The sequence below is a fragment of the Cotesia typhae genome, unplaced genomic scaffold (assembly GCF_013202065.1).
Source record: "Cotesia typhae breed Kobodo isofemale line unplaced genomic scaffold, CoteBio_Ctyphae contig_48, whole genome shotgun sequence".
Taxonomy (NCBI): domain Eukaryota; kingdom Metazoa; phylum Arthropoda; class Insecta; order Hymenoptera; family Braconidae; genus Cotesia; species Cotesia typhae.
Window position 1 is genome coordinate 12,782,314 of NW_027423756.1, and position 23,185 is coordinate 12,805,498.

General features: G+C 29.5%; 8 protein-coding genes across 8 annotated transcripts; all 8 read left to right on the plus strand.

Moving 5' to 3' along the window:
* The first annotated feature begins 12 nt into the window (after positions 1-12).
* Positions 13-1,859, plus strand: LOC141529666 (odorant receptor 13a-like). The gene is made up of 5 exons (XM_074246315.1): positions 13-261; positions 640-1,242; positions 1,326-1,433; positions 1,497-1,643; positions 1,723-1,859. Exons 1-5 carry the CDS (start codon positions 13-15, stop codon positions 1,777-1,779), a joined length of 1,164 nt encoding a protein of 387 aa, XP_074102416.1. The 3' UTR covers positions 1,780-1,859.
* Positions 1,860-2,534: 675 nt separating this feature from the next.
* LOC141529340 (uncharacterized) lies at positions 2,535-4,313 on the plus strand. The gene is given in 5 exon segments (XM_074245840.1): positions 2,535-2,552; positions 3,410-3,633; positions 3,635-4,010; positions 4,071-4,178; positions 4,254-4,313. Coding segments are annotated over 5 exon segments (786 nt in total).
* A 1,023-nt stretch (positions 4,314-5,336) lies between these two features.
* LOC141529665 (odorant receptor 13a-like) lies at positions 5,337-7,549 on the plus strand. Its single transcript, XM_074246314.1, has 6 exons — positions 5,337-5,585; positions 6,113-6,631; positions 6,721-6,798; positions 6,855-6,962; positions 7,037-7,183; positions 7,257-7,549. The coding sequence occupies exons 1-6, from the start codon at positions 5,337-5,339 to the stop codon at positions 7,314-7,316; spliced, it is 1,161 nt and encodes a 386-aa protein (XP_074102415.1). The 3' UTR covers positions 7,317-7,549.
* Positions 7,550-8,028: 479 nt separating this feature from the next.
* LOC141529891 (odorant receptor 13a-like) lies at positions 8,029-9,828 on the plus strand. The gene is made up of 5 exons (XM_074246632.1): positions 8,029-8,277; positions 8,351-8,950; positions 9,376-9,483; positions 9,554-9,700; positions 9,769-9,828. The coding sequence occupies exons 1-5, from the start codon at positions 8,029-8,031 to the stop codon at positions 9,826-9,828; spliced, it is 1,164 nt and encodes a 387-aa protein (XP_074102733.1).
* Positions 9,829-10,414: 586 nt separating this feature from the next.
* Positions 10,415-11,897, plus strand: LOC141529964 (odorant receptor 13a-like). Its single transcript, XM_074246771.1, has 5 exons — positions 10,415-10,663; positions 10,759-11,358; positions 11,469-11,576; positions 11,630-11,776; positions 11,838-11,897. The coding sequence occupies exons 1-5, from the start codon at positions 10,415-10,417 to the stop codon at positions 11,889-11,891; spliced, it is 1,158 nt and encodes a 385-aa protein (XP_074102872.1). The 3' UTR covers positions 11,892-11,897.
* A 2,826-nt stretch (positions 11,898-14,723) lies between these two features.
* LOC141529342 (odorant receptor 4-like) lies at positions 14,724-16,178 on the plus strand. The gene is made up of 5 exons (XM_074245841.1): positions 14,724-14,972; positions 15,045-15,682; positions 15,764-15,830; positions 15,888-16,034; positions 16,107-16,178. The coding sequence occupies exons 1-5, from the start codon at positions 14,724-14,726 to the stop codon at positions 16,176-16,178; spliced, it is 1,173 nt and encodes a 390-aa protein (XP_074101942.1).
* An 819-nt stretch (positions 16,179-16,997) lies between these two features.
* LOC141529614 (odorant receptor 13a-like) lies at positions 16,998-18,398 on the plus strand. Its single transcript, XM_074246245.1, has 5 exons — positions 16,998-17,246; positions 17,311-17,907; positions 17,964-18,071; positions 18,125-18,271; positions 18,345-18,398. The coding sequence occupies exons 1-5, from the start codon at positions 16,998-17,000 to the stop codon at positions 18,396-18,398; spliced, it is 1,155 nt and encodes a 384-aa protein (XP_074102346.1).
* A 778-nt stretch (positions 18,399-19,176) lies between these two features.
* Positions 19,177-22,874, plus strand: LOC141529343 (uncharacterized). Its single transcript, XM_074245842.1, has 9 exons — positions 19,177-19,425; positions 19,482-20,084; positions 20,142-20,249; positions 20,325-20,471; positions 20,601-20,652; positions 21,949-22,358; positions 22,421-22,528; positions 22,594-22,740; positions 22,818-22,874. Exons 1-9 carry the CDS (start codon positions 19,177-19,179, stop codon positions 22,872-22,874), a joined length of 1,881 nt encoding a protein of 626 aa, XP_074101943.1.
* The last annotated feature ends 311 nt before the right edge of the window (positions 22,875-23,185 follow it).

Below are 23,185 nucleotides of genomic sequence, written 5' to 3' on the forward strand. Positions count from 1 at the left end.
TTTACGCTCGAAATGATAGTGAAAGATAAAATAGTGTATGATAAATTTAAAAATTTTATCAGACGTTTACTCTCTTTAGTAGGAGCTTGGTCGACAGAACAGTCAAATTTATTTGCACGGTCACTTTTATATTTGCACCTGTCTGTATACGTCGTACCAGCAATCGGAGTTTTCAATTTTGTTGGTGTAAATATACTGAATATCAAAGTTGTTGCCAAGGGATTGGCCATACTCATGGGCTTTTCGACAAATATTCTCAAAGTGTGATATAAGTCAATTAATATTCTAATTATTTTCACGTTTTTTAATATAATTAATATTTTTCTGCAATACCACGTGACTAGTAGTGACATTAATAAATTTTTATCATAATATTTCTTGTGCAAAAAAATTCTCTTACACCGTAAAAAAATTTTGCGTCAAAAAATTTTGTATTAAAAATTTGAAATTTTTTTATTTTAATTTAACAGAATAAAAGTTAAACTTACACAAAAATTTTTAACCCTTAGTTTTTTTACGCAAAATTTTTTATTGTGTATATTTAAAAAATTTTTAATAGTTTCGTGAAATTACATTAAATTTTTATTTGTATCAATTTGTAATCTAAAATTACTAAAAAAATTATCCTAATTATACCAGGCTGCCTGTGTACTCATAAACCAAAAAGATGTGATCGAATTACACAAATTCCTCGACTCGTATTTCGATACAATGGTAAAGAAACCAGAACTATCAAAAATAGTTTTAAAAGGAGTAGGAAATTTCCGACGTCTTACGATAATTGGAACGGTGCTGACAACAATTGTCTGTTTTTGCTACGCAGCCTTCCCGGTTCTTTCTGTTATTAATCAATGGCACCACCACACAAAGCCCATTCAATACAAACACGTTTTCCCGCTAATATACCCCTGGAATTATATGACTAATAGTTTCATATACTACCTGCACATTATCATCGAAAATTTGACAAGTTTTAGTCTCATTGTGATTACGTCCGGAATTGACGGTCTGTTTCTTTATTATATTTTTCATCTGATCGGAATGGTGCGTGAAATATCATTCCTGATATCTTCGCTCGATAAAAATGATAACAGTGAAGCAGTTATTAAGCAATGTATTTTTAAATACGAATTATTGCTGAAATGCCGGGAGAAAATTCAGAAAATTTTCGGTTTTATTGTACTGTGGAATATGAAAACTAATTCTCTCACGCTGTGTATAAGTATTTTTCAATTGTCCAATGTAAGAATCATTATTAATTGTTTATTATTTAAATTTAAATAAAAAAATCAATGTAAATAATTTTTTATCTATTTATCGAACAGGCTAAGTCAATACCGTTGATATCAGTCATATTGTGTCTAGCTTTAACGAGTCTAAAATTAATCCAAGCATTTGTTTTGGGATGGACAGGCTCATCTCTCACTACTGAGGTAGTTAAATACAAATTTATTTATAATTTATGTGGAAAATTTTAAAATTTATATTTTTTACAGAGTGAAAAACTCCGAGAGGCTTTTTATGCGGCCGACTGGTTAGGCAATAAGCAAATGATGAATTCGATACTGATAATGCTCGCTCAAAAACCTTTGGTTATAATAGCTTGCAAGTACGCCACTGTTTCAATAGAAATGTTTTCGGCTGTAAGTATTTATAAACTGAATTTTAACTCAATAATCCAATAATTTGACAGATAAACTCATTATTTTATGACTTTTATAGGTCATAAATACAACAATATCATACTATTTATTACTAAAAACTTTTGAAATCGAGTAAAAACTAAATTTATATTGCCGAGCACTCGGTGACAACTTTAATTTGTTATTTAATTAAATTAACCTGGAAAAGTTATCCCATCACTCGGAAAATCAATTAATTAAGAGATTGTATCTACTGAAAAAATAAAAATAAAAATAAAAAAAAATTATTTCGAGTGAAAAAAGACTGACTCCGTCATAACTCCAAAAAAATTGAAAGGAAAACTTTTTAAAATATGTAATAAAAAATAAAACTGTGAAATGATAACTTTAAAATTAATTCTTGAACATTTTATTCCTCAAAGATTTTAGTTTTGTATGCGAAAGTCTAAGCAGTAACTAAAGGCAATAAAGACACAAAATTTTATTATAAAAAAAAAAAAAAATAACTTTGTCTTCTTTTTAAACACTAAAAAAAATTCAGCCGGTAAAATATCACATAAAAATATGTACATACATTTGGAGTTGCGGCTTTGCTACTTATACTGAACGATCTTAACAAGTCGAAAGCAAAACTGAGACTGACCCCACCAACGCCAATGACTTTTTTTGATCAATATAAAAACAATTGCCATAATTATCATCAGTCTTTTGTGCTTCGTATTGACGTATTAAACATCAAATTAACTCTTATAGATGCTAATTGATTCTATACATCTCGGACTCCCAAATAAGTATCATTTAAATGATACATCTAATGGCAATTTTTTTTATAACAATTCGATCTTGCCTATTAATAGTTATTTTATAATTTCTGTCTCGTCGTGTTTGAAAATGGTTGAAATCAAGGAGGTAGAATATAAGAAATTTAGAATCTTTATAAAATATTTGATAAGTTTAGCGGGTATTTGGACAACAGAACACTCGAATGCATTCGTACGGTGTTTATTGTACATCCATGTGTCTTGTTTTATAATACCAGCAATCGGAGTTTTGAACTTTATCAACACCAATATAACGAATGTAACGCTGGTAACAAAGGGTTTGAGTGTGCTGATGGGCATGGCGACGAACATGATGAAAGTGTGATGTATTTTATTTTAAAAATGTTTTCTTTTTAATTATCATAGAATTCAGGATGTAGAAATGACATATTTTTACTTTTTCGAAAAAAAAAAATTCAACGTTCTGTTAGATTTTCGTGGATTAAATTACCGAAGACTGAACTTAATTGACAGGAAGTATTTTAGGCCTCTAATTAATTCAATCTCGTCGTGACTTTGAAGTTTAAAACCTTAAAAAATTCTTTTTAATTTAATTATTTCATTTGTCAGTATTACGAAGGGTTCAATTTAACATTTATAAAAACTGTAATAAGTTCAAAATGTTTATTAATTTTTGGAGCAAAAAATAATTTATTTTTTTTCTAGTAAAGTATTTTCAAGCCTGACAGATTGATATTTTTTTTTTTTTTATTTCTTTTGTAAAACAGTAAAAATAAGTCCTTCAAATTAAGAATTGAAAAAATTTTAATTTTTTAATCTTCCATATTTTATTTTATCAATTAAAAATTTTTTTCAATTTAAACAGTTAATTTTTCAATTTTAAAATGTAAATCAAACATGATCTAATGTAAATATTTCCATGTTTAATTAAAATTAGTTTATAATAAGACAATTAAAATTAATTTATCTCTTTTACTCGACTAGGGTATTTGCATGATTGTAAATCATAAGGACATAAATCGTTTCCGTGCCATAATCGACTCGCACTTCAACAAGTTGATGGAGAAGCTCCAATTATCGAGCGTTGTTTTGAAGGGAGTTACAAACTTTCGAAGGGCAACGATTTTCTTAACAACATTAGCGATTACTATCTGCACTTTCTACGCAATCGTCCCCATGATTTCGATAATCAAGCAGTGGAAGCATCATGCACCCTATCAAGTATAAACCGATTTTACCTACAATATACCCGTGGAATAATACGCCCAATACTTTTCCTTATCACCTCTGTTTCCTTATCGAAAACCTGACTAACCTGAGTATGATCGTTCTCACCTCGAGTGTCGACAGTCTATTTACTTACTATGTCTTTCATTTGATCGGCATGAGTCGCGAAATTCTGCATCTCGTAACTTCTCTGAAGAAAAATGACGACACCGAAGCGGCTATCAATCAATGTGTGTCAAAGTACGCACTGCTGTTAGAATGCCGAGACTTGCTGCAAAAAGTTTACGGCTTTGTAATTTTGTGGTCGATGAACACAAATGCTATCACGCTTTGCGCAGTAATTTTCCAGCTTACAAATGTAAAGACCGTGTCAAATCATTTTTTTAGAAAAATAAATTATTAATTTTTTTTTTTACAGGCCAAAACAGTCTCTATAACAGTTATGGTCATGTGTGCTGCACACGCGACTTTGAAGTTGTCCCAAGTGTTTATTTATGGCTGGACCGGGTCTCGCTTAATGTTAAAGGTAATAATAATTACAATTAACACTCTTCTAGATTTATCGATAAGTAAAACTCGAATTAATTTATTAATTTTACAGGTCATCAACACTACGATATCTTACTACTTGCTACTGAAAACTTTTAAAAGTGACTCTTAGAACTTTAATTATTTATCAAATTTGCTGTATGTATAAGCCGAATGTATATTTAAAAAATTTAGTACAATATACTGACTTAAAAGTTACTATTTTTTTTTTTTTTTTTTTTAATAAGTTTATGCTATATTATATAAAATTAATAAGAGCAATTTTTATAGAAAAGCGTTTAAAATTTTTAGTGTTGACATTTATCGACAATCACTTGATCTGTCTTTGCTATTGTTCTTATCGTATTCATTATCGATCAATGCACACATCATATTCGACCCATCTGTTAAAAGCTCATTTTTCCAACAATGTATCCGAAGAACAATTCACCATACACTGTTTAATAACACCTACATGTTTTCAATGAAAATTTAATGAATTTTAGTCCTATTGTTGTCATATCAAACATTGATGCCTTATTTACGTATTATATTTTTCATTTGATCGACGTATTTCATAAAATATCACACATCAAATGCCATTATTTTGTCGATAAAAATAATACAAATAATAAATTTTTGCTTTTTGGAAAAAATTGCAAAAATATCCTTTAAAAAATTATACTTTTAATTAAATTACTTACTGAAAAGAATAAATCGGTTTTTTTGGAATATTTAATTGTTCAATTTCCATCATAGATTTTACCACTTTCAATTAATTAAAAAAAAAAAACGTATTGATCATTTCAAGCAGCAATGAACTGAAAGTACACGTACGTGAAATAAAAATAAATTGATAATGAGAGGATCTGTTCAGGTAAAGAGTTAAGCTTGTACTGAGCACCCCACTTCTGTTTATAATTTTCGAATCAATATTATGGCTATTACGCTTATTACACTGATTATAATCAGCAACCACCATCAATTTGTACTTAAGCTATTGAGTAGATAATTAACTTTTATAATAAGAATTGATTCTCACTTATCTGTTTTCTTTATCCTTCATATCATATCAACGACCGTTCAATTTAAAATATCAACGTCAGTTCAAATTAGTCTATGAACCGCTTCTGTCACCGACTTTGAGCTCGCGAAAATGATTGTCGAGAACCGCAAAATGTACGTCAGGTTTCAAACTCTGATCAGGCGCTTGCAATTAATTATCAGTTTTTGGTCATCCAAGAATTCGAGTATTTTATTTTTATCATTACCGTACTTGCATTTGGGTGGTTTTCTGCTACCGTTAGTAGGCGTGATTAATTTTTTTAGAACTTATATTTCAAACATCAATCTTGCTACAAAAGGTTTGAGTGTTTTGGTTGGATATTCTACAGTTATGATGAAAGTAAAGTATTATCATTTTATATTTTATAAAAATTAAGGTTCCATGATTCTTAATGCTCCGACAAAATATCCCCAAAATAAATATCTTAAATAATTAAATTTTTTAATAAAACAATTAAAAATTTGTTACCGTGTTGTGCCATTTTATCATGGATTTTGTGTGATATTTAGTCTCGGTTACAAGGTTTAGTGCCTGATACTAAAAATTAATAGTTTTTGTACAAAAAAATGATTAATTTTTGATTTTATCAGCATAAAATCCTTTGAAAAAAAATTTTTTTTTCGTTTTCAAATTAATTTTTTGAAACGAATATGGTTTTATAAATCATTCATCAAGAATTTATAGAAAATAAAATTCATAAAAGTGACTCACCACTTTTTTAAACATTTTTGTAAGAAAATTAAATCATTCCATGATAAATTAATTCCAAAATTATATTTATTTCAAAATATGAATTCGAAGATCAATTTTATAAAAAAAAAATTTTTACACGAAATTATACTCAAATTTTCAAAATATTTTGTCAGATGATAACATTTATAATAAAGCGCAAAGAGATAAACAAGCTACACTCGATCCTCGAGCCGTACGTCGAAAAATTGATTGAAAAATCTGGGATGTCGCATGATGTTTTAAGAGAAGTGAGTAGGTTTCGAGGATTATGTGCAACTCTAACCGGGTGCGTAACAACATCATCCACTCTATATGCGATGATACCTCTAGTAACAGTGTTTAACCAGTGGAGACACAACAAACCGATAAAAATGAATCACCTTTACCCCGTGATCTATCCCTGGGAAAAAGCCCCTACTGGCACTGTGTTCTATTGCCAAATTGTCAATGAATATTTCACAACGTTCAGTATCATCACAGTAACCGCCAGCGTAGACTCTTTGTTCGTTTACTACGCATTCCAAATGGTCTGTATGATTCGTGACATTGCACACAACATATCGTCTCTGAATGAGGAAAACTGTCAAGAAATTATTGGTAAATGTGTGCGTCAGTATACAGTCTTGCTAGAATGCAGGAGCGAAATGGACAAGGTGAACAATTTTTTAATCATTTTTATTTTTTTTTTTTTTTTTTTTTTTGTGGTGCAGGTTATTAAGTAACTAAAAAAATATTTTCAAAGGTTTTTGGACCGATAATTCTCTGGTCTATGGGAACTAATGCCGTCGTACTTTGCGGACTAATTTTTCAGCTGTCTCACGTGAGAAGAAATTAAAAAAATGATCAATATTAAAATTTTAAATAATTATTTTTTAGGCTAAAACAATACCAGTTTTGACAATGTTTTTATGTGCAGCATACGTTGCCTTCAAAGTGACACAAATTTTCATGTTCGCATGGGCTGCATCAAAATTTACTACGGAGGTAATTTTTATCAACTCAAACTTATTTTTCATCTACAATTTAATTAATTGAAAATTTTAATACTCCTTTCAAAGAGTGACAATCTGTCAGACATCGTATACGCTGCTGATTGGTTTGGAAGTAAAAACAGAATGAAAGCGATAACAATCATGCTGACCCAGAGGCCTTTGGTTTTTACAGCTTGCAGCTTTTCAACGATATCAATTGAAATGTTTTCGACAGTCAGTATTTGTCAGCTATGATTAGTTTTATTCCTGATCTGATAAATTAATAATTATTTTTTTCCCCCTTCAGGTTATGAACACAACGATATCATACTTTCTTCTACTTAAAAATTTTGACCCTGATGCTTAAGTGCTCACAGTCAACGAAAATTGAAATTGAAAAATTATTTTGAATATCGTTATTGGTTATGTAGAACTCAAAAATAGAAATCATCTTAGATCCGTAGTGTGTTAACACAAATTTTTGGAATATAAATTATTGTTGTAAATTAAATTATGTATCACAGCACTCAAGTGTGGAATAATTATCACTGTTTTATAGTATTTTCAAGAATTAAGTAAATTAATTCAGAAATTTCTGAAAAATTGTAACCTTTCGAGTGAATAGTTAATTAATTTTCATTAAAAACAAATAAAACTTTTGAGAACTTAGATTTATTAATAAAAAATGAAAAATAAATTTACCGAAATCAGAACCACCGAACGAAAATTATTTAATCCAGTTGAACTCCATACTTGCGATATACTTATGACTTATGACAAATGAAAATGACTGGTTAATGATACGATCTGCTCAAGTGAAGAGTCAAGCTTCAACTAACATCCCTACCACCGAGCATAATTATCAAATCAATATAATTTCTATTACTCGAACTATTACGTCAATCATCTGATTATGTTAAAGATACTGCGTAAATCATTAGATCATTAACTCATTAGATTCTATAATACAAATTGATTCCCAGTATACTCAATGCTTGACATTTGCTCTTGTATAATACAAAAATCACCAGCTCGAATTAGTCTGCTCTTATCTTCTACCTGAAAGATTGCAACCAAGTATGATTGTAGATAAACGAATGGAGTACATGAAGTTTCAAATCATGGTAAAACGTTTTCTCTGCATCATCGGATTTTGGTCGTCGGAAAATTCAAATATATTCTTCAAAAATTTGTTATTTTTACATCTCTCATTTTTTATAATGCCCATTATTGGTGTGATTAATTTTTTTAAGACTCACATTTCAAATATTCACCTCGCTACAAAAGGTTTGAGCGTTCTCGTCGGGTTTTCAACAGTTATCGTCAAAGTACAGTATCAAATTTTGTTCTATTTTTGAAAATATACATCAAAATAATTTTTTGTGTTTTAATTATGGCAAGGTAGCATGTTTCGTCATCAACCGAAAAGATATTAACGATTTGTACAAAATTCTCGATCCCTATGTCGATGAATTATTGAATAAATCTGGAATTTCTGACGTGATTTTAAAAGGAATAACAAATTTTCGTCGACTATGCAAAGTTGCTGCTGGATTTGTGACTGTGTCTTGTTCTTCTTATGCAATCGCACCGATTCTTTCGATAATTAGCCAGTGGAGACACGAAAAACGACCTATCAGATACAATCTAATTTATCCGACTGCGTACCCTTGGGAGCATCCTGCGAGTGGCTTCTTGTACAATTGTCATTTTTTGAACGAATACTTAACGACTTTTAGTATCATCACAGTAACGGCTAGCATTGATAGTGTTTTTGTGTACTACGTTTTCCAAATAATCGGAATGATACGGGAGATTTCCCACCACATGTCACGTTTCGATCAGGGCAATGCAGATGCTATTATTCGTCAATGTTGTCAACAGTATGAAATATTATTGGAGTGTCGGAGGAAAGTGGAAAAAATCTTTGGGCCAATAATACTTTGGTCGATGGGTACCAATGCAATCATACTGTGTGCTGTCATTTTTCAACTATCTCATGTAAGAAATTTAAAATATTTATTTATTGTTTTTTAATTCGAAATGTAGGACTTATGATTAACACAAATGATGCACATTAGACATACCACATCATTTTAGTTGATTTCAATTTGAATTTTGGCACAATATCGATGAGCGATTTTGAATAATAGTCACGCCAAATTTGTGATAGAATGAAACTAATGATTTCAATTTAACCCGTGAAAAAAAAATTAAGTTTCATCAGTCACTTTAATTTTTTTACAAAACCGTAAAAAAAAATTTTTTTTAATGAAAATTTTGTTGCAATAATAATAATGGTAAATATTATCAATCTTATAATAAAAAAAAATCTATTTTTTGTTATTTTGAATATTTTTAAAGGGAAATTAAAACATTTTTATAATTCTAATCATGCATTAAAAAATAATTTTGAACTTTTACAGGCAAAAACCATACCGTTCACAGTAATAGTGATTTGTGCAGCATACGCTGGCTTAAAATTGACTCAAATTTTCATTTTTGCATGGGCAGGCTTGCAACTCACCATCGAGGTGAATAAAATAGATTTTTAAATAATAAAAGCTCTTAAATTTCCAGTTCATGTTATATTTATTGCAATAGAGTGAAAATTTAATAGACACTATTTACGCAGCCAATTGGCTTGGGAATAAACGTACGATGACTTCGATATTAATGTTGCTCACACAAAAACCGCTGGTATTAACTGCCTGCAGCTTATCAACAGTATCAATAGATATGTTTGTGTCAGTGAGTATCTAATTATCACTTTCAATTTTAACTAATTAATAATAATTGATTTATCTGTCGTTCTGCAGGTGATCAATACTACTATTTCATACTATTTATTGTTGAAAACCTTTGAAGCTGATACGTAGTTCATTATCAAATATTTTAACATGATGAACGATAGTAATAAGTCCATTGTTAAAGTTATTATTGTCTAGCGTATTAAATCAAGATTTATTAATTGTAATTTTAAAATAATTTACAAATATAAACTCACCAGTAAACAGTTTCTCCAGGAATTAGTCTTTTGAAATGGGTACAATTGATCCACACTGAAACAAAAAAAATTAAAAATTTTTACAAGACACTCATTAAGAAATTTAATCTTAAAAACATTGTTCTTATATTTTATACTTTGAACTTTGTATTTTACGATTTAGTTTTATAGCAAGACTTATTCTCAATGACTGTTGGATTAAGACTGACCCTAACAGATCCATTATGAAATTTCCGATCGATCGAAAAACTATCACTGTAATTTTCAGTAGAATAAAACTTTTTAAAATTCATTATTCTAATAACGAAAACTTTAGAATTGCATTTGATCGGTGAATTAATTTTTTTACCATATTAAACTTTAGATTTCTAGAGAAAGAAGAAAATTACTTGGATAATCGGTTCATTATCATAAAGCTTGGTCTTGTCTAAATTACTATAAACGGTTTCTTTGTTATCATGTCAGAAAGCGGTCTTTCCAAATATAGAACATATCGCGGGCTTACTAAAGCATTGCTTACAGCCGGAGGTCTTTGGCCTTACCACAATTCGTCTATTTTTTACCGAGTTTGGCCGTATCTGCAGATCATTGTAAGCTCAGGGATGGTGTTGGCAATATTGGGGTTCGTTCGCGAACATTTTTCGAATGTTGATCTCGTGACTCGCGCGCTGAGTGTTATGACAAGTCATTTGACAACAATAGTCAAGGTATTTGTTTAAAAAAAAAAAAAAAAAAAAAAAAAAAAAAAAAAAAAAAAGACATGATCAAATTGATTTTATTATTTGTTGCATGTGGTCAAAAGTTGATGTGTTTGGCGATAAATCGCGAGGATCTAGTGGAGCTCCATAAACACCTCGATCCATACGTGGAAAATTTATTAAAAACATTCAAGTCAACAGATGTGATCTTGAAAGACGTCAATAGCTTCAGATTCCTAACGTGGGGCCTGACATTTTTTGCATTTATCGCTACGTGTGTTTTGATTTTCATGCCATTGTTGGCAATTTTACACTGTCATCAGCAAGGAATTGAGCTCACTAATTACCCCTTGATTTACCCGAGTGTTTATCCCTGGAAAATAATTTCTAATGGATGGGTCTACAAAGCAAATTACATTTTTGAATTAACTGCGACTTTAATTTTGTTTTCTGTGACCGCTTCTGTCGACTCTCTATTTAATCTGTATGTTTTCCAAATGGTAGGACAGCTGCGCGAAATTTCGTACTGCATCACACACTTAGATAGTTTCGACAAAAATAATAGTGTTGTAAAGTGTATTGTTCAGTACGAAAAATTGATGAAATGCGCGGTGTTACTTGAAAAAATCTATGGATATATTGTTCTCTGGATCATGGCGACAAATGCTGTTGTGCTTTGCTCGTTATTGTTTCAAATGTCACAGGTAAAAATTTTCGACTGTGCTTCAAATAAATTTTAATTTTATGAGTAAAAATAATTTTAGCTAAATTTTAGCTTAAGAAAACAAAAATTGATCAAAATGATTGATTTCAGATGAAAAGCATATCCATCACGCGAGAATTGTTATTTATTACATACATTGCTATGAAAATTATTCAGACATTCATATACACTTGGGGTGGTTCTTACTTAACTGATGAGGTAATTTGGAAAATATTTTTGAAGTTTTTAACTAAAATATCACTTATTAACAGAGCCAGAATTATAAAGACGCGGTGTATGCATCAAACTGGTTTGGAAATAAAAATCTTACGACGACTGTCAAAATGACACTGTGTCAAAAATCATTGATTCTGACTGCTTGCAATTTTTTTATTGTGTCTGTTAAACTTTTTGTGATGGTAAATTCTGAGAAGAAATTTTTTTTTGGGCATACAATAATTTTTTTTTTAATTTTTAAAGGTCATGAATACAACGTTATCTTTTTTCTTTCTACTACAAGCGATGGATTCTTGAGGAAATCAATCATCATCTACACTCCTACGCACAGATACGTAATTATCAATAAATCGGTGAAAATTGTTTACCTCTTTTGGCAAAATACATTTAATAAAAATAAATAATTTTTTTGAAAATTCAAAAATATATTGCATTTAAAAAAAATATTAAGATCCACATCAGTATTAGTTAACATTCACTTTAAATTTTTATAAAACATTTTTAGTTACCAAATATTTTTGTAGTATCAATTTCACGATTCTTGTGTTGATTTTTCACCACAAATTTGAAAATATAATAGTTGTAAAAATAGGAGATCTGTTAGAGTAGATGGTGAAAATATGACTGACGCGTAGCTGCGTTAGAAAAATTTTTGATCAATAAAATCTATAACAACAATAGCAAAGAGTATAAGTTTTGAGGAAACTTTTGTGAACTTAGTGTGTAACTTCTAGCATATAATTTTTGAATCGAAAACTACGATTTCCGAAACCACGTCAATATTGTGTGCAGAAAGACAACGCACAAAGACACCACATAACATATCAAACAGTGCAATTAGCTGTCCATAAAAGTTAGTTCTTAGCAATATGTCTCAACTTGAAAGAAGCGATTACGTAAAATTTCGCTCAGTTATCAAAAGTTTCATGACCATTTGTGGACTGTGGCATTATGAAAATACAAGTTTATTTTATCGACTCATACCGTACGAGCAATTAGTGTTTATTACGACTCTAACGATGGCATTACTAAAATTTATCTATGAAAATCACTCAAATTTGCTTTTTGTCGCAAAAAGCTTAAATTTTGTAACAAGTTATGTGTTTACTTGTTTCAAGGTAAAATTTCGTTCAAAAATAGCTCAATATCTCATAGATTTAATAATACGTTAAATATTGCAGGTGTTAAGTTTTCTTTTAAACAAAAAAAATCTAAAAAATCTTCATAAAGCTCTTGACATTAACTTTGATGAAATGCTAGAAGATTCCAAAATATCAAAGCTCATTCTAAAAAATATCACTATCTTTAAATCTATTTCACTAGTTTATGCAGCAAGTGTTGTTCTTACTACGACCTTTTACATAACCATTCCAGCATACACGATTACATACATAAGTTATCATAAAGTTAATGTAACTCAATATCCTATGTTGTACCCAGCTAGTTACATGTGGAAGAGGCCAGCGAGAGGATTATTTTATCAACTGAATTTTTCATTTGAATTAATTACTGTGGTATTTATAACAACCGTCACAGTAAGCATCGATACCGCGTTCATGTTATACGTTTTCCAAATGATTGGGAAGTTACGTAAAATTTCGTACTATGTTAAGTACACTGACGAGAAAACTGACCAAAATCATGCATTATCGACTTATGTTTCTCAATATGTAAATTTGATTAAATACAAGGATTCGTTTGAAAAAGTTTATGGTCCAATAATACTGATACTTTTGATCACTAATGCAGTTGTTCTTTGTACATTATTATTTCAACTAACACACGTATGTAATAAATTTTTAAATCATATATTGCTAGGTAGTTTTTTTTTATTAAATGAATTTTTAATGGTTATTAGCAATCTCATAAATTGAGAAAATAAAATAAAACCATCCGATTTGGTATGGAATACTCCATATATTACGGTACTAATTTTAAACATTATTGATAAAAATAGAAGCTGAAATCCCTTCAAAAAAAATTTTTTTACCACTAAAATATGGATTTTTTTTACCACGAGTATGAAAAAAAATTTTTTTTTATTTTTTTTTAGATGACATATGTTATATTTTTTATTCATAAAAATTTTTATTTTAAAATTTTGATCATAAATCAAAATTCAAGTATTGATATATAATAACAAGTTAAATTATTTTAGGTAAGAGGTTTTTCTGGCAAATCAATCATCCAAGGAGTATCATATCTGTTATACCTGATACTAAAAGTGATTCAAACATTTATGTACTCATGGAGCGGTTCATGTTTAACAGAAGAGGTAACAATTCAATTATCTCATGAGCTCATAAGAATTTTAAGTCATTTGAACTCTCTACTGACAGAGTGAAAAGTGTCAATATGCAGTGTTTTCTGCGAATTGGTTCGGAAACAAAAAAATGATGAGTTCAATAGTCATAATACTTGCACAGCGACCTCTATTTTTGACGGCATGCAATTTTGCAACTGTTAATGTTCCAATTTTTGTTATGGTAATTTTTTCTCGAATCTTATCCTGTTGTTTTTATTCACTTATATTTTAGAACTACCGATATTTTTTACAGATATTACAAACATCGATGTCATACTTTTTTCTTTTACAAACAATTGAAGAGCATAATTAACCTTGCAAACTTAAAGCCAAACATTGACATACAATATGAAAAATATATTAAACATATAATTTTAGTAAATAATTAAAAAACATATTTACACAAACATCACAAAATAGTTGAATCAGTCCCTTTAAAAATGTTATTAAACGTCTCCGTTCACTTTTTGCATCAAGTTTGATATTACGTTAGACCAATGAATTTTTATAGAATAGTATAAAAAAAAAAAAAAAATACTATGAGAGATCTGTTAATCGAGCAGGTCAAAATACGACTGAAGCACACAATAGATTCTAGAAGAAAAAATTTTGATCGATAAAATCTACAACATTAATGATAGACATGCATGTTCCGAAAAAACTTTTTCCAGCTTATCTATTACTTCTAATGTATAGTTTTGAATAAGAAATAACTATTCCTAATACTGTTCCACTATCACGCAACAAACAACACCCCATATTTTATTTAATAGTGTAATTTGGCTGTTCAAAACTTCACTCTTTGTATAATATATCTTTGCACAATGTCTCAACGCGAAAAAAACGATTACATTAAATTTCGTTCCTTGCCTAAAAGTTTTATGACAATTTGCGGACTGTGGTATTATGAAAATTCGAGTTTAATCTATCGAATTATACCTTACAAACAAATTGCAATTTGTTGTACTATCGCATTGGGAATGCTAAAATATATCTACGAGAATCATTCAAATTTGGCTATTGTCATAAAATGCTTAAGTCTTGCAACGGGTTATTTGTTTGTTATATTCAAGGTAAAAATTCTATTTTATTCCTTTTTAATACTACGAAAAATTAAATTTGATCTCAATCATTCAATTTTTCAGGTAATGTGCTTTACGCTAAACAAAGAAGATCTAAATAATCTCCAAAAAGCTCTCGATCCTTATTTGGAAGAAACGTTGAAGGATTTAAAAATATCAAAATTTATTTTGAAAAATGTCAGTATTTTTAAGTACATAACAAAAGTTTATACAGCGATAATTATTTTTACATCACTATTTTATGTTTGTATTCCATTGTTCTTGATATTTTACGTAAACCATCATCACATAAACGTGACTCACTATCCTGGATTATACCAGACAAGTTATCTTTGGGCCAGACCTGCAAAAGGACTCGGATATCAAATTCAGTATTTATTTGAAGTGTTTGGTGCTTACACTTTGGCTGTAGTAACAATAAGCGTAGATACTTTATTCATGTTATATATCTTCCAAATTGTTGGACGTTTGCGTATAATTTCATACAATATTTCGCATTCTGGTGACGATAAAAATGTATTATCAGCCAGCGTCGCTCATTATGCGAAATTGATAAAATACATAGCTTTGCTCCAAAAAATTTACGGCCCGATAACTCTCATAACGGTGGTCACTAATGCTGTTATTATTTGTACAGTATTATTCCAACTGTCCCACGTAAGTTATTTGATTAATTTAAAAACGATGAATTTTTTGACCTCCAATTAAAGGAGAAATTGAATGTTACAGGCAACTTTTACTTTTTCTGAAAAATCTATCATTCAATTGTTAGCGTTCTCTATGCACTTGTCACTGAAAACACTTCAGACATTTTTGTACTCATGGAGCGGTTCTGTCTTAATAGAAGAGGTAATAACCCAAGTATTCCACGATCTTAGTAACTATGTTTTGTCTACTCACCAATAGAGTGAAAAGTGTCAATATGCAGTTTATACTTCCAATTGGTATGGAAATAAAAAATTAATGACTTCAATTGTCATCGTACTCTCACAACCACCTTTAGTTTTGACAGCGTGCAATTTTTCAATTATCAATGTTAAGGTTTTCGTGATGGTAATTTTTTATAAAAATCATATCGTTAATTTTTTACTCTATTTATTTATTTTTTTTTTTTTTTTATTACAGGTATTAAACACATCGCTTTCATATTTTTTTCTACTGCAAACTGTCGAGGAAAATAATTCAAATTCAAAATAAAATATATGAAATTTTATACGTAGTAATTGAATGACATACTGTAGTAAAAAAATAGATAATATATTCGACTTGAACTTTATTATGTTTAAGGTTCATTTTTCGTATGAAGCTTTGTAAAAAACTTCTACTTATTAAAAAAAAAAAAATCAACTTGCTTAAAAAAAAAAAAAAACAGAGATATTTTAAAGCCGAACAAGCACAAATTTATAAAATTTCAACTGAAATTGTCTGCCAAAAATTTGCATGCTTCAATTTATCACCCAAAATAGAATCAACAATTTTATGGGCCGCTGATTATTTTTGCTGCTGTATTAAAATATAGTCAAAGCGCAAAAACTTGAGAAAATTTTTTAATTAATAGAAAACTACAATATTAAATACAACTGCTACTCAAAAAGTCTACACCTTGGCCAAATTTTAAAACAATAGCTCACACTTTCTTATATTCACCAAAATTATAATCAAACATTTTCGTTTACCTCATTGTGACATGCAATAATGTCAATAAGTAACTGCTAAGATAACTCGGACAAGTTGACGGGCGGACGGAGACTAAACAGCAAACGCATTATAAGTTTACCGATCAATAAACAAATAATTACAATAATGAAGAGTAATTTAATCTCTAGCTTTTTTCTAATAAATTGATACCGATAATTTCAAAGAATATACTTATCTACTTAAATTTACTACAAGGAAATAATTTTCTCCATAATCCAACATCTAACATTGCGCAGTAGTGAATCATTAGATGCAATTTGCTGATTATCAATCAATTTCTCTACTTATGGCCACAAAGGAGTTCTACGAGTCTTAAGAATGACCGGGAATAAAGTGTCTCATTATATTGTGTTTCACAAACTTACCAAAGGTCTCTTGACTTTCGCAGGACTTTGGCCTTACGAAAATTCAAATTTTTTCTATAAAATCCTACCGTACATTGAATTGATCATAAGTTTAGGAATTGTGATAGCAATTTTCGGTTTCGTTCGCCAACATTTTTTCAGTGTCAGCCTGGTTACTCGTGGCCTAAGTATTATGACAAGTTTCATTACAGTCATTTTGAAAGTAAAAATTTTGAAATCTATTTTTTGGATAAAATTTTACTAATTTTTAAAAAATACTCTTGCAGTTAAAATGTATATCGACATATCGAGAAGATTTAAAGGAATTGCACAGTTACCTTGACTCTTCCTTCAGTGCATTACTTGAAAATTCAAAACTAACAAAACGAATTTTGGAAAAAGTTCAAATTTTTACAAACTTATCAGTTGTTTTTACTGTTTGTGTTTTAATTTCCGTGTGTTTTTATATTATTAACCCATTAATTTTCATAATACAGCATCATAAACTCACGGTAGTTAAGTATCCCTTAATTTACCCGAGTAGTTATCCATGGGAAGTGCCACCAAGTGGATTTTACTATCAACTTCACTTTGTTTTTGAATTACTCGCATCATGGACATTACTTCTCGTCACTACGGGTATCGATTCCTTATTTACCCTTTATATTTTTATGATGATTGGTCAATTGCGTAAAATGTCATATTCTATGACCCACATTAACGAGAGTGAGGACAAAGATTTTGTAGCCCGTAAATGTATCGACCAATACGAAAAGTTACTAAGAGGTAAATCAATAATTGAAACCCTTTTTGGGCCCATAATTTTGTGGATTATCGGAACAAACGCCATCGTACTGTGCACGCTACTGTTCCAAATAACGCAGGTATAAAAAATATTTTCAATGAAAAACACATGACAGATTTAAAAGTAAAATTTCAGATGAAAAGTATTTCGATGCTACGAGGAATCTTATTCATCACATACTTCACATTGAAGATTGTCCAAACATTTATGTACGCGTGGAGCGGTTCCTGTTTAACTGAAGAGGTAAATTTCAACAAGGAATTATCAATTTTTACTCCAAAAAAATTTTTTTGCAGAGTGAAAAATATCGCTATGCAGTTTACGCATCTAATTGGTATGGAGACAAGCGTCTTAGTACTACTGCAATTATTACGATGGCTCAAAAGCCATTGACGCTCACTGCCTGCAACTTTGGCGTGGTTTCAGTTAATATTTTTGTTATGGTAATTTTCATTAATTTAATTAAGCATTGATGAGTTAAAGGTTTTAAATAAATATTTTTATGTTTTTAAAAAGGTGCTTAATACGACAGTGTCGTATTTTTTCCTACTACAAACTCTGGATCAGTGATGATTGCTATTACTAGTTCGTTAAGATGGTGAATTGTTAAGTATTTGTTATTCAAATAATTCGATTTTTCAAAATAAAAATCTTTGGAAAAGATACACGAGTTATAAATTACAGAAAATCAATATGAATTTTGATAAAAAATTCATAGTTAAAAAAAACTTTACATTTTTTGAACCGCTCGTTCAAAACTGGTCACATTTTTTTATTTTCATGAGAATGTCTCACTCACAAAAATTCGTCTAACTTTCAAACAAAAATCAAAGTGCGTTATAATAACTGATTTATAATAAAAAAAAATGTTAGTTGATTAATTACTACATGAAAACTATATTTCAACAAAATTATATCAGTAGAAATAATTGCTAACATTTATTTCTCAAAATATTTACAATTAAAACACATAAAAAAAATTTTTAGTCACACAATTTGCACTAAATTACTAATCAAACTAACCAGTGAAAACATAATAATATATCCCATCGATAATGATAATAAATAACTTTTGAGATGACTTGCACAAGTTGACAATCGGGTTAAGACTAACGCAGGAGACGCATTATAAATTTACCGATCAATAAATAAATGATTACAATAATACAGGTAATTTCATTCATGAGCTACTTTTTACTTCAAATTGATATAATGTAAAATAGTATACTTTGTATGCAATATTTACTACGAGGAAACAAATTATTTCCCCACAAAACATTAGATACTGTATAGTAGGAAATTACCCGATGCAATTTGTTGATTATCTATCTATGAGTACATTGTAAAGATGATTGATAATAGTGTATCTGATTATATTACGTACCGCGAAGTTACGAAAAAACTTATGACCATTATCGGACTTTGGCCGTATGAAAATCCAAGCTTCTTCTATCGACTAGTGCCATACATTCAAATATCATTAAGTTTAGGAATGGGTTTAGGGGTTTTTGGTTTTGTGCTTGATCATTTTTCTAATATTGCTCTGGTAACTCGCGGATTAAGTATCATGACTAGCTTCATTACAATTATTTTAAAGGTATTTACTAATAAACGAGTAGAAAAGTATAATAATTAATGTGTTTTTTAATTCAGATCGTATGTTTAGTGACAAACAAAAAAGTACTAGTAGAACTACACACGAATCTCGACCCATATTTTGACAAACTGTTGACGAATTCAAAACTTACTAAAATTGTGCTGAAAAAAGTTAAGATTTACAAATTTTTATCATGGTCATTGGCGTTCTGTGTTTTTACTTGTCTAGCAGCGTACATTGTCGGCCCGTTAGTGTACATAGCCAATTGTTATTTCAATAAAATTACGATTACTAAATACCCGCTGGTATATCCGAGCGGTTATCCGTGGAAAATAACTTCCAATGGATTTATCTATAAAATACACTTTATTTTTGAAACGCTAGCTACGTTGGCTCTTTTTTTTGTCACCTGCAGCGTCGACTCGTTATTTACATTGTACGTTTTTCAAATGGTCGCGCAAATACGCGAAATGTCTTATTGCATCACACACATTAAAAACGATGATGATAGCCAGGAGGTTGTATGCAAATGTGTTAATCAATATGAGAAGTTAATGAGGTCTAAATATATTCTTGAGAAAATTTATGGACCTACAATTTTGTGGATCATGGCATCAAACGCCATTGTACTTTGCACATTGTTATTTCAAGTCTCGCAGGTATTGATTTTATTTAAAAGATCAAAATTCGTTAGTGAAGATGATTAATGATTTCAGATGAAAAGTATATCAATTATACGTGGAATGTTAATTGGTGCATACATTGGAATGAAAGTAACACAGACATTCATGTATGCTTATTCCGGGTCAAATTTAACAGAAGAGGTAATTTTTAAACAGGCACTGTAGAGAAAAAAATTTTTAAAAAAGGATAATAAATTTATATTAATTTAACATTAGAGTGAAGATTACAGACATGCTGTGTACGCTGCAAATTGGTACGGAAATAAAAAAGTAATGGCTTATGTGATAATTACTCTGTCTCAAAAACCATTGATATTGACAGCTTTCAATTTTGCGTACGTCTCAGTCGATATTTTTGTAAAGGTATACAACTTTTTTAATTTTTTTTATTGCACCTCCTCAAAAAATGCCTAATTGAGAAGTGAATTATTTTTTTTTTTAGGCAATTGATTAGTTTAAAATAAATAAATTGACTAAAAATTTTTTTCTCAGGTTCTTAATACGACAATTTCATACTTTTTCTTATTACAAACTTTGGATGAATGATATTTATTTAGCTGGTCTATAATATAGAAGTTTATTAAATTGATATGATGAATAATATATTTAAATTATTATTTTTTTAAAATGAGTTTGCAGTAAAATAAATATTTTAGCATAAAAAAATCTTTAAAAATATACACTTGCAGAAAATATTTAAAACTCAATCTGACAAGCAACTAATTTTCAGAACTATAATAAAAGTTTTGCATTCGAAGGTTAAAAAAGAATCAAACTCAAAACTATGACAAAATAACAAAGATTGTATAGTCTAGCTTTTATCGAGCTATTAAATTATAAGTATAACAAACGTCAATAATATCAACAGTGCCATCATAGTTACCTGAGGTATTAAAAAATAATTCCACAAAATCCATTAGCAACAATTAAAAACTTTTATCCATAAAAATGAATTTTTTCTTGACTACAAACTAGCTATAGAACTCGCGATAACTCTATCACTTATAAACTTGTCCGTCAACCCTTTCAAGCTAACAGGCAGATTGAGACTGTCGCTCCGGCAAACATAAAAAATTTTCCGATCAATAAAAAAACTATTACCTCAACAGAGAATAATTTTTTCCTCTAACTCTATCTCCCAAATCGATTTGAACATCACGAGATCCACCTGGCTTCTACACATACTTTTGTTTTCTGAAAAGTATTCTTTTGTACCATATTCACTGCAATTTCCCCTCTACATTTTATTGCTTCTCCAGCTGTTTAACTTACCACTCGTTCTATACTTTTTTTTTCTTTCTCTTCCTTTCGTTATTTTTTGTTCAAACTACCAACAAAATGTTCAAAATAAAAATATCTAGTTACTTCATATTCCGCGAAATCATAAAAGGACCATTGATGGCCTTAGGTTTTTGGCCCAGTGAAAATCCCTCGTTACCCTATCGCCTATTATCTTACATACAGTTACCGCTAAACTTCGGAATGTTTCTCGCGATATTCAATTTCGTCCGGTTATACGCCCATAACATGACACTTCTAACAAAAAGCTTCGGTGTTATGACCACTTATCTGTCAACGACTCTCAAGGTAAAGACAAAATCTATTATCAAGAAAAAATAGACATAAAATTTTTTCTTTAAGATAACATGCTTTTTAATAAATCGTAAAGAGGCATTAGAACTTCATCGTACTTTAGACCCGTATTTTACAAAATTAGCGCAAGACCGTCAGATGAAAAAAATTATTTTCAAAAAATTCACGTCATTGAAACTAATAACTTGGTTATTTTTCTTCTGCGTCTTTATTACCTTGTCGGCAATGATTGTCACGCCACTTATAGATATTGCAATGCAACATCATAAACCTGGAAAAAGCATTAAATATCCGTTGATATACTCGAGCAAATATCCATGGCAAACATCCTCAAACGGATGGGCATACAAACTTACCTATCTCTTTGAATCGCTGGCGACAATATCTCTTTTTTGTATAACATCGAGCATTGATTCGTTATTTTTGTTTTATATTTTTCAAATAATTGGACAATTAAGGGAAATGGGTTACTGTATAACCCACACAGATGAATACAATAAAGAAGGTAAAGATTTTGTTATACGCAAAGCAGTGTATCAATATCAAACGTTGATCAGAGCAAAAAAAATAATTGAGAAAATTTATGGTCCAATAATTTTATGGATAATGTGCACAAATGCAGTCATAATGTGTGTCTTCATTTTCCAATTCATGCAGGTACTGTATTTGTTTATTATTTTTAGTTTATGATGATCATTTAATGAGACATTAATTTGCAGATGAAAAATTTACTGATCGTAAGATTGATGATAATTTTCACTTACGTTCTCTCAAAAGTGCTACAAACGTTCATTTACGCTTGGATCGGCACCTGTTTGTCGGCGGAGGTAATATCATCAAAAATGAATAAAGTGAGAACTTAATCTTTAACTTGAGAGATTTGTTGCAATAGAGCGAAGATTACAGAAGAGCTGTATACAACATCGATTGGTGTGGAAATAAAAAGATTATGAGCTCAATCATAATAATGATGGCGCAAAAACCGGTGATTGTTACTGCTCTTAATTTCTCCACTGTCACTGTTGATATTTTTATTATGGTAAAATATTTTTTTTTTATAATTTACTATACTTAATATGATTAATTCGATAAATAATAATTTTTTTTTTTGCATAGGTTATGAAAACAACTATTTCGTATTTTTTCCTTCTTCAAACTCTCGAAGAAAAATAATATCTTTGTTATATATGATTAGTAAATTTTGTTATATTTTTGAGTAATTAATTATAATAGTATTTTTGGTAAATAAAAAGTTATCTACTGATAATTGTTTATTAAATTTTTATCGTATAATATTAGGATCTAATAGATGAAAATTTGTTAATTTGTAAACTAATGATCACTTTTAAAACTTTAACTCTTATTTTTTAGTAATATCATCATTTATATGTTTATAATCGAACTATAATTTGATAATAATCAAACATAAAAATATATGCTCACTATTTGATCCTCGAAATAATTTTTTGTATTGTAATTTCTAC

Bases quoted from the DNA above. Each gene is read 5' to 3' on its own strand.
- LOC141529666 (XM_074246315.1), top strand. From the start codon at position 13: ATGATAGTGAAAGATAAAATAGTGTATGATAAATTTAAAAATTTTATC. The intron at 262-639 runs GTGTGATATAAG...TAATTATACCAG, and splicing joins TTTCGACAAATATTCTCAAA to GCTGCCTGTGTACTCATAAA. The intron at 1,243-1,325 runs GTAAGAATCATT...TTTATCGAACAG, and splicing joins GTATTTTTCAATTGTCCAAT to GCTAAGTCAATACCGTTGAT.
- LOC141529665 (XM_074246314.1), top strand. From the start codon at position 5,337: ATGATTGTCGAGAACCGCAAAATGTACGTCAGGTTTCAAACTCTGATC. The intron at 5,586-6,112 runs GTAAAGTATTAT...ATATTTTGTCAG, and splicing joins ATTCTACAGTTATGATGAAA to ATGATAACATTTATAATAAA. The intron at 6,963-7,036 runs GTAATTTTTATC...CTCCTTTCAAAG, and splicing joins CATCAAAATTTACTACGGAG to AGTGACAATCTGTCAGACAT.
- LOC141529891 (XM_074246632.1), top strand. From the start codon at position 8,029: ATGATTGTAGATAAACGAATGGAGTACATGAAGTTTCAAATCATGGTA. The intron at 9,484-9,553 runs GTGAATAAAATA...TTATTGCAATAG, and splicing joins GCTTGCAACTCACCATCGAG to AGTGAAAATTTAATAGACAC. The intron at 9,701-9,768 runs GTGAGTATCTAA...GTCGTTCTGCAG, and splicing joins CAATAGATATGTTTGTGTCA to GTGATCAATACTACTATTTC.
- LOC141529964 (XM_074246771.1), top strand. From the start codon at position 10,415: ATGTCAGAAAGCGGTCTTTCCAAATATAGAACATATCGCGGGCTTACT. The intron at 10,664-10,758 runs GTATTTGTTTAA...TGTGGTCAAAAG, and splicing joins ATTTGACAACAATAGTCAAG to TTGATGTGTTTGGCGATAAA. The intron at 11,577-11,629 runs GTAATTTGGAAA...ACTTATTAACAG, and splicing joins GTTCTTACTTAACTGATGAG to AGCCAGAATTATAAAGACGC.
- LOC141529342 (XM_074245841.1), top strand. From the start codon at position 14,724: ATGTCTCAACGCGAAAAAAACGATTACATTAAATTTCGTTCCTTGCCT. The intron at 15,683-15,763 runs CAATTAAAGGAG...AGCGTTCTCTAT, and splicing joins ACGATGAATTTTTTGACCTC to GCACTTGTCACTGAAAACAC. The intron at 16,035-16,106 runs GTAATTTTTTAT...TTTTTATTACAG, and splicing joins ATGTTAAGGTTTTCGTGATG to GTATTAAACACATCGCTTTC.
- LOC141529614 (XM_074246245.1), top strand. From the start codon at position 16,998: ATGACCGGGAATAAAGTGTCTCATTATATTGTGTTTCACAAACTTACC. The intron at 17,247-17,310 runs GTAAAAATTTTG...ATACTCTTGCAG, and splicing joins TCATTACAGTCATTTTGAAA to TTAAAATGTATATCGACATA. The intron at 18,072-18,124 runs GTAAATTTCAAC...ATTTTTTTGCAG, and splicing joins GTTCCTGTTTAACTGAAGAG to AGTGAAAAATATCGCTATGC.
- LOC141529343 (XM_074245842.1), top strand. From the start codon at position 19,177: ATGATTGATAATAGTGTATCTGATTATATTACGTACCGCGAAGTTACG. The intron at 19,426-19,481 runs GTATTTACTAAT...TTTTTAATTCAG, and splicing joins TCATTACAATTATTTTAAAG to ATCGTATGTTTAGTGACAAA. The intron at 22,529-22,593 runs GTAATATCATCA...TTGTTGCAATAG, and splicing joins GCACCTGTTTGTCGGCGGAG to AGCGAAGATTACAGAAGAGC.